This window comes from Oncorhynchus mykiss, chromosome 17, assembly GCF_013265735.2.
Source record: "Oncorhynchus mykiss isolate Arlee chromosome 17, USDA_OmykA_1.1, whole genome shotgun sequence".
In the NCBI taxonomy this organism is placed as follows: Eukaryota; Metazoa; Chordata; class Actinopteri; order Salmoniformes; family Salmonidae; genus Oncorhynchus; species Oncorhynchus mykiss.
In genome coordinates, this window is record NC_048581.1 from 505001 (window position 1) to 515000 (window position 10000).

Genomic DNA, 10000 nt, shown 5'->3' on the forward strand with positions numbered 1-10000 from the left:
TTAGACCAGTCAGATGGAACAGAATGTTGTTCTGTTTCAGACCTGTCAGATGGAACAATGATGGAACAGAATGTTGTTCTGTTTTAGACCAGTCAGATGGAACAGAATGTTGTTCTGTTTTAGACCTGTCAGATGGAACAGAATGTTGTTCTGTTTTAGACCAGTCAGATGGAACAGAATGTTGTTCTGTTTTAGACCAGTCAGATGGAACAATGATGGAACAGAATGTTGTTCTGTTTTAGACCAGTCAGATGGAACAGAATGTTGTTCTGTTTTAGACCAGTCAGATGGAACAGAATGTTGTTCTGTTTTAGACCTGTCAGATGGAACAATGATGGAACATAATGTTGTTCTGTTTTAGACCAGTCAGATGGAACAGAATGTTGTTCTGTTTTAGACCTGTCAGATGGAACAATGATGGAACATAATGTTGTTCTGTTTTAGACCAGTCAGATGGAACAATGATGGAACAGAATGTTGTTCTGTTTTAGACCAGTCAGATGGAACAGAATGTTGTTCTGTTTTAGACCAGTCAGATGGAACAATGATGGAACAGAATGTTGTTCTGTTTTAGACCAGTCAGATGGAACAGAATGTTGTTCTGTTTTAGACCAGTCAGATGGAACAATGATGGAACAGAATGTTGTTCTGTTTTAGACCAGTCAGATGGAACAATGATGGAACAGAATGTTGTTCTGTTTTAGACCAGTCAGATGGAACAGAATGTTGTTCTGTTTCAGACCTGTCAGATAGAACAATGATGGAACAGAATGTTGTTCTGTTTTAGACCAGTCAGATGGAACAGAATGTTGTTCTGTTTTAGACCTGTCAGATGGAACAATGATGGAACAGAATGTTGTTCTGTTTTAGACCAGTCAGATGGAACAATGATGGAACAGAATGTTGTTCTGTTTTAGACCAGTCAGATGGAACAGAATGTTGTTCTGTTTTAGACCAGTCAGATGGAACAGAATGTTGTTCTGTTTTAGACCAGTCAGATGGAACAATGATGGAACAGAATGTTGTTCTGTTTTAGACCAGTCAGATGGAACAGAATGTTGTTCTGTTTCAGACCTGTCAGATGGAACAATGATGAAACAGAATGTTGTTCTGTTTTAGACCAGTCAGATGGAACAGAATGTTGTTCTGTTTTAGACCTGTCAGATGGAACAATGATGGAACAGAATGTTGTTCTGTTTTAGACCAGTCAGATGGAACAGAATGTTGTTCTGTTTTAGACCAGTCAGATGGAACAATGATGGAACAGAATGTTGTTCTGTTTTAGACCAGTCAGATGGAACAGAATGTTGTTCTGTTTTAGACCAGTCAGATGGAACAGAATGTTGTTCTGTTTTAGACCTGTCAGATGGAACAATGATGGAACAGAATGTTGTTCTGTTTTAGACCAGTCAGATGGAACAGAATGTTGTTCTGTTTTAGACCAGTCAGATGGAACAATGATGGAACAGAATGTTGTTCTGTTTCAGACCAGTCAGATGGAACAATGATGGAACAGAATGTTGTTCTGTTTCAGACCAGTCAGATGGAACAATGATGGAACAGAATGTTGTTCTGTTTTAGACCAGTCAGATGGAACAGAATGTTGTTCTGTTTCAGACTTGTCAGATGGAACAATGATGGAACAGAATGTTGTTCTGTTTTAGACCAGTCAGATGGAACAGAATGTTGTTCTGTTTTAGACCAGTCAGATGGAACAGAATGTTGTTCTGTTTCAGACCTGTCAGATGGAACAATGATGGAACAGAATGTTGTTCTGTTTTAGACCAGTCAGATGGAACAATGATGGAACAGAATGTTGTTCTGTTTTAGACCAGTCAGATGGAACAGAATGTTGTTCTGTTTTAGACCAGTAAGATGGAACAGAATGTTGTTCTGTTTTAGACCAGTCAGATGGAACAGAATGTTGTTCTGTTTTAGACCAGTAAGATGGAACAGAATGTTGTTCTGTTTTAGACCAGTCAGATGGAACAGAATGTTGTTCTGTTTTAGACCAGTCAGATGGAACAGAATGTTGTTCTGTTTTAGACCAGTCAGATGGAACAGAATGTTGGTCTGTTTTAGACCAGTCAGATGGAACAGAATGTTGTTCTGTTTCAGACCAGTCAGATGGAACATTGATGGAACAGAATGTTGTTCTGTTTTAGACCAGTCAGATGGAACAGAATGTTGGTCTGTTTTAGACCAGTCAGATGGAACAGAATGTTGTTCTGTGTTAGACCAGTCAGATGGAACAGAATGTTGTTCTGTTTCAGACCAGTCAGATGGAACAGAATGTTGTTCTGTTTTAGACCAGTCAGATGGAACAGAATGTTGTTCTGTTTCAGACCAGTCAGATGGAACATTGATGGAACAGAATGTTGTTCTGTTTTAGACCAGTCAGATGGAACAGAATGTTGTTCTGTTTTAGACCAGTCAGATGGAACAGAATGTTGTTCTGTTTTAGACCAGTCAGATGGAACAGAATGTTGTTCTGTTTTAGACCAGTCAGATGGAACAGAATGTTGTTCTGTTTTAGACCAGTCAGATGGAACAGAATGTTGTTCTGTTTTAGACCTGTCAGATGGAACAATGATGGAACATAATGTTGTTCTGTTTTAGACCAGTCAGATGGAACAGAATGTTGTTCTGTTTTAGACCTGTCAGATGGAACAATGATGGAACATAATGTTGTTCTGTTTTAGACCAGTCAGATGGAACAATGATGGAACAGAATGTTGTTCTGTTTTAGACCAGTCAGATGGAACAGAATGTTGTTCTGTTTTAGACCAGTCAGATGGAACAATGATGGAACAGAATGTTGTTCTGTTTTAGACCAGTCAGATGGAACAGAATGTTGTTCTGTTTTAGACCAGTCAGATGGAACAATGATGGAACAGAATGTTGTTCTGTTTTAGACCAGTCAGATGGAACAATGATGGAACAGAATGTTGTTCTGTTTTAGACCAGTCAGATGGAACAGAATGTTGTTCTGTTTCAGACCTGTCAGATAGAACAATGATGGAACAGAATGTTGTTCTGTTTTAGACCAGTCAGATGGAACAGAATGTTGTTCTGTTTTAGACCTGTCAGATGGAACAATGATGGAACAGAATGTTGTTCTGTTTTAGACCAGTCAGATGGAACAATGATGGAACAGAATGTTGTTCTGTTTTAGACCAGTCAGATGGAACAGAATGTTGTTCTGTTTTAGACCAGTCAGATGGAACAGAATGTTGTTCTGTTTTAGACCAGTCAGATGGAACAATGATGGAACAGAATGTTGTTCTGTTTTAGACCAGTCAGATGGAACAGAATGTTGTTCTGTTTCAGACCTGTCAGATGGAACAATGATGAAACAGAATGTTGTTCTGTTTTAGACCAGTCAGATGGAACAGAATGTTGTTCTGTTTTAGACCTGTCAGATGGAACAATGATGGAACAGAATGTTGTTCTGTTTTAGACCAGTCAGATGGAACAGAATGTTGTTCTGTTTTAGACCAGTCAGATGGAACAATGATGGAACAGAATGTTGTTCTGTTTTAGACCAGTCAGATGGAACAGAATGTTGTTCTGTTTTAGACCAGTCAGATGGAACAGAATGTTGTTCTGTTTTAGACCTGTCAGATGGAACAATGATGGAACAGAATGTTGTTCTGTTTTAGACCAGTCAGATGGAACAGAATGTTGTTCTGTTTTAGACCAGTCAGATGGAACAATGATGGAACAGAATGTTGTTCTGTTTCAGACCAGTCAGATGGAACAATGATGGAACAGAATGTTGTTCTGTTTCAGACCAGTCAGATGGAACAATGATGGAACAGAATGTTGTTCTGTTTTAGACCAGTCAGATGGAACAGAATGTTGTTCTGTTTCAGACTTGTCAGATGGAACAATGATGGAACAGAATGTTGTTCTGTTTTAGACCAGTCAGATGGAACAGAATGTTGTTCTGTTTTAGACCAGTCAGATGGAACAGAATGTTGTTCTGTTTCAGACCTGTCAGATGGAACAATGATGGAACAGAATGTTGTTCTGTTTTAGACCAGTCAGATGGAACAATGATGGAACAGAATGTTGTTCTGTTTTAGACCAGTCAGATGGAACAGAATGTTGTTCTGTTTTAGACCAGTAAGATGGAACAGAATGTTGTTCTGTTTTAGACCAGTCAGATGGAACAGAATGTTGTTCTGTTTTAGACCAGTAAGATGGAACAGAATGTTGTTCTGTTTTAGACCAGTCAGATGGAACAGAATGTTGTTCTGTTTTAGACCAGTCAGATGGAACAGAATGTTGTTCTGTTTTAGACCAGTCAGATGGAACAGAATGTTGGTCTGTTTTAGACCAGTCAGATGGAACAGAATGTTGTTCTGTTTCAGACCAGTCAGATGGAACATTGATGGAACAGAATGTTGTTCTGTTTTAGACCAGTCAGATGGAACAGAATGTTGGTCTGTTTTAGACCAGTCAGATGGAACAGAATGTTGTTCTGTGTTAGACCAGTCAGATGGAACAGAATGTTGTTCTGTTTCAGACCAGTCAGATGGAACAGAATGTTGTTCTGTTTTAGACCAGTCAGATGGAACAGAATGTTGTTCTGTTTCAGACCAGTCAGATGGAACATTGATGGAACAGAATGTTGTTCTGTTTTAGACCAGTCAGATGGAACAGAATGTTGTTCTGTTTTAGACCAGTCAGATGGAACAGAATGTTGTTCTGTTTTAGACCAGTCAGATGGAACAGAATGTTGTTCTGTTTTAGACCAGTCAGATGGAACAGAATGTTGTTCTGTTTTAGACCAGTCAGATGGAACAGAATGTTGTTCTGTTTCAGACCAGTCAGATGGAACAGAATGTTGTTCTGTTTTAGACCAGTCAGATGGAACAGAATGTTGTTCTGTTTCAGACCAGTCAGATGGAACATTGATGGAACAGAATGTTGTTCTGTTTTAGACCAGTCAGATGGAACAGAATGTTGGTCTGTTTTAGACCAGTCAGATGGAACAGAATGTTGTTCTGTTTCAGACCAGTCAGATGGAACATTGATGGAACAGAATGTTGTTCTGTTTCAGACCAGTCAGATGGAACATTGATGGAGCAGAGTGTTGTTCTGTTTCAGACCAGTCAGATGGAACAATGATGGAACAGAATGTTGTTCTGTTTCAGACCAGTCGGATGGAACAATGATGGAACAGAATGTTGATGGAACAGAATGTTGTTCTGTTTTAGACCAGTCGGATGGAACAATGATGGATCAGAATGTTGTTCTGTTTTAGACCAGTCGGATGGAACAATGATGGAACAATGATGGAACAATGATGGAACAGAATGTGTGAATGTTTTCAGTTTCAGACCCCTTGACTACACTCCTATATAGTGCACTACAGTACATTCAGACCCCTTGCCATGAGACTTGAAATTGAGCTCAGGTGCATCCTGTTTCCGTTGATCATCCTTAAGATGTTTCTACAACTTGATTGGAGTCCACCTATGGTAAATTAAATTGATTGGACATGATTTGGAAAGGCACACACCTGTCTATATAAGGTCCCACAAGCCATGAGGTTGAAGGAATTGTCCGTAGTGCTCTGAGATAGGATTGTGTCGCGGTACAGTTCTGGGGAAGGGTACCAAAACATTTCTATAGCATTGAAGGTCCCCAAGAACACAGTGGCCTCCATCGTTCTTAAATGGATGAAGTTTGGAACAACCAAGACTCTTCCTAGAGCTGGCCGCCCGGCCTAACTGAGCAATCGGGGAAGAAGTGCCTTGGTCAGGGAGGTGACCAAGAACCCGATGGTCACTCTGACAGAGCTCCAGAGGTCCTCTGTGGAGATGGGAGAACCTTCCAGAAGGACAACCATCTCTGCAGCACTCCAACAATCAGGCCTTTATGGTTGAGTGGCCAGACAGAAGCCTCTCCTCAGTAAAAGACACATGACAGCCCACTTGGAATTTGCCAAAAGGCACCTAAAGGACTCTCAGACCATGAGAAACAAGATTCTTTGATCTGATGAAACCAAGATTGAACTCTTTGGGCTGAACGCCAAGTGTCACGTGTGGAGGAAACCTGGCACCATCCCTACGGTAAAGCATGGTGGTGGCAGCATCATGTTGTGGGGGTGATTTTCAGTGGCAGGGCTGGGAAACTAGTCAGGATTGAGGGAAAGATGAAGGGAGCAAAGGTCAAAGAGATCCTTGATGAAAACCTGCTCCAGAGCGCTCAGGACCTCAGACTGGGGCGAAAGTTAATCTTCCAACAGGACAACTACCCTAAGCACACTGCCAAGACAACGTCTGAATGTCGTTGAGTGGCCCAGCCAGAGCCCGGACTTGAACCCGATTGAACATCTCTGGAGAGACCTGAAAGTAGCTGTGCAGCAACGCTCCCCATCCAACCTGACAGAGCTTGTGAGGATCTGCAGAGAAGAATGGGAGAAACTCAGGTGTGCCAAGCTTGTAGCGTCATACCCAAGAAGACTGGAGGCTGTAATCGCTGCTAAAGGTGCATCAACAAGGTACTGAGTAAAGGGTCGGAATACTTATGTAAATGTGATGTCAGTTTTTAATATTGTGTAAATTTGCTACAATTTCTTATTTTTTTAAAACTATTTTTGATTTGTCATTATTGGGTATTGTGATGTCATTATTGGGTATTGTGATGTCATTATACGGTATTGTGATGTCATTAATGGGTATTGTGATGTCAATGTGGGGTGTTGTGATGTCATTATTGGGTATTGTGATGTCATTATACGGTATTGTGATGTCATTAATGGGTATTGTGATGTCAATGTGGGGTGTTGTGATGTCATTATAGGGTATTGTGATGTCATTATAGGGTATTGTGATGTCTTTAATGGGTATTGTGATGTCATTATTGGGTATTGTGATGTCATTATACGGTATTGTGATGTCATTAATGGGTATTGTGATGTCATTATGGGGTATTGTGTGTAGATTGGTGAGGAGAAAAAAATATTTAATCAATTTTATAATAAGGCTGTAACGTAACAAAATGTGGAAAAAGTCAAGGGGTCTGAATACTTTCTGAATGCAGTGTGTGTGTGTGTGTGTGTGTGTGCGTGTGTGCGCGTGAGTGCGTGCGTGCATCTCCCACTTCAACAGTTCCCACTGCATAATGGGTTGGCATCACTCTGGGATAATAACGTGTGTGTGTATGTATGTGTGTGTCTCCCACTTCAACAGTTCCCACTGCATAATGAGTTGGCATTGTGTGTGTATATATATATATATATCTCACAGGAGGTTGGTGGCACCTTGATTGGGTGGTAATGTCTGGGGTGGAATCAGTGAAATGGTATCAAAGACACCAAACACATGGTTTCCATGGTTTCCATGTGTTTGATGAGATTCCATTTGCCTCCGTTCCAGCCACTACTATGAGCCGTCCTTCCCCAATAGGGAACAGTGTACTAAATGGGACACATCCTGTCTGACTATTGTTCTACAGAGTTGCGTTGGCTCACTTTTCACACTACATTAATGATAGACACAGACTCTGACCTTCTCTTTGTGTTTGTGTGTGTGTGTGTGTGTGTGTGTGTGTGTGTGTGTGTGTGTGTGTGTGTGTGTGTGTGTGTGTGTGTGTGTGTGTGTGTGTGTGTGTGTGTGTGTGTGTGTGTGTGTGTGTGTGTGTGTGTGTGTGCGTGTGTGTTTTCAGACGTACGTATTCACCGATGGAGAGGATGACAGGCTGAGGAAGAGGATGGGTGAGGTTCAAAAATAAAAACACATACATACACGCGTTCTGAAGGTGCCAGATTATAACAGGAAGATAATATTGTTATTCTAGAGGTGCCAGATTATAACAGGAAGCTAATATTGTTATTCTAGAGGTGCCAGATTATAACAGGAAGATAATATTGTTATTCTAGAGGTGCCAGATTATAACAGGAAGCTAATATTGTTATTCTAGAGGTGCCAGATTATAACAGGAAGCTAAAATTGTTATTCTAGAGGTGCCAGATTATAACAGGAAGCTAATATTGTTAATCTAGAGGTGCCAGATTATAACAGGAAGCTAAAATTGTTATTCTAGAGGTGCCAGATTATAACAGGAAGCTAATATTGTTATTCTAGAGGTGCCAGATTATAACAGGAAGCTAAAATTGTTATTCTAGAGGTGCCAGATTATAACAGGAAGCTAATATTGTTAATCTAGAGGTGCCAGATTATAACAGGAAGCTAATATTGTTAATCTAGAGGTGCCAGATTATAACAGGAAACTAATATTGTTAATCTAGAGGTGCCAGATTATAACAGGAAACTAATATTGTTATTCTAGAGGTGCCAGATTATAACAGGAAACTAATATTGTTATTCTAGAGGTGCCAGAATATAACAGGAAGCTAATATTGTTATTCTAGAGGTGCCAGATTATAACAGGAAGCTAATATTTCTGACTCATTCAAAACTGTTTTGCCACCATAGTAACACAATAGCATCCAATCATCTTTGTTAAAAGTCACATACTGTACTTGTGTTGTGCTGAAATGTGTGTCATTTGACCCCAGGGCTCATTCACTGACTGTCTGACTGACTGATTGGTTGATGCTATTCCTACAGGGAGTCACATGATCAATACGAACTGTTCAGCGGCCCACAGTCGCCAGGCTCTGTCCTGTAAAATGGCCGTCGAATACGACACCTTCATCAGCTCTGGAAAGAAGTAAGACACACACACACACACACACACACGCGCACACACACACACACACACACACACACACACTGCAATGAATTAGCAGTATCCGTTAATGGCTGAAGATTCAAAGTCAAGTTGATTATGGTTAACCCTTCTAGGTGTTTCTGACCGTGTAGATAATGAAACTGATTGTGGTTAATCCTTCTAGGTGGTTCTGACCGTGTAGATAATGATACTGATTGTTGTTAATCATTCTAGGTGGTTCTGCCATGTAGATAATGATACTGATTGTGGTTAATCATTCTAGATGGTTCTGACCATGTCGATAATGATACTGATTGTGGTTCCCCCTTCTAGGTGGTTCTGCCGTGTAGATAATGATACTGATTGTGGTTACCCCTTCTAGATGGTTCTGCCATGTGGATGATGATAACTACGTGAACATACGTCCCCTCGTGAAGCTCCTGTCTCACTACAGCCACGCCCACGACGTCTACATTGGCCGGCCTAGCCTCGACCGACCGCTAGAAGCCACCGAGAGGTTTGGCGACGCCCACACGGTAAGGGACCAGGAAGTAATGTGTTCACTAACCTAAAGAATGTTTCTCTTCTCATTTTAACCATTATTTTGTTTTTGTCACTATATAATAACCCAGCAAGCACATTTTGGTTCCTTGGAAGTTGTGGGAACGTACATTTTTGGTTTCCCATTAGTTCTGGGAATGAAGCCATACGTTTCCTGACTGGTTAAACTGAACTGTTTTTTTTTTTACGTTTTGAGAACAGAAGTTAACATTTAGCCTGTTCTGGGAACGTACATTTTGAAGTTGCAGGGAGGTTCTGCGAACGTGTTGCTATGGTTCCCTGAAAGTTTTCCTGGGAGGTTTTATTAACATTCTGAGAATGAAGATTACAGGTTATTTGAAGGTAATTTAATAATGTTTTGAGAACATTCTCTAAATGTTCTTAATGTTATTTTTGTTTTAAATAACTTAACTTTTCACTGTGTTTCAATAACACTGCTAGCTGCTTCCTTATCGAGCCGCGCTAAGGCCCTTCTCTCCTGGTCCCCCAGCTCCTCTGGGGCTGCTTCCTCATCGAGCCGCGCTAAGGCCCCTCTCTCCAGGTCCCCCAGCTCCTCTGGGGCTGCTTCCTCATCGAGCCGCGCTAAGGCCCTTCTCTCCAGGTCCTCTCTTTATCTGTTTGGGCATGGTCGCGAACCCCAACCGGGCTTAGCCTTCACCATCTAGCTCGCATTTTTTTTTTTTTGTCATCTTACTCGTTGTTATAGCAACGGCAAGGAACCTTAAGAGAAACAAATAGTTTGTTATTAGGA

General features: G+C 40.8%; 1 protein-coding gene across 1 annotated transcript in view; it reads left to right on the plus strand.

The window, feature by feature from the left end:
- Window positions 1–10000, plus strand: part of LOC110513416 (beta-1,3-N-acetylglucosaminyltransferase lunatic fringe) — a 25916-nt gene that overhangs the window by 11769 nt on the left and 4147 nt on the right. The window contains exons 2-4 of the mRNA XM_036948481.1: window positions 7681–7729; window positions 8586–8688; window positions 9071–9224. Of these exons, the coding sequence (XP_036804376.1) occupies window positions 7681–7729; window positions 8586–8688; window positions 9071–9224 (306 nt within the window). The remainder of the gene's footprint in view (window positions 1–7680; window positions 7730–8585; window positions 8689–9070; window positions 9225–10000) is intronic.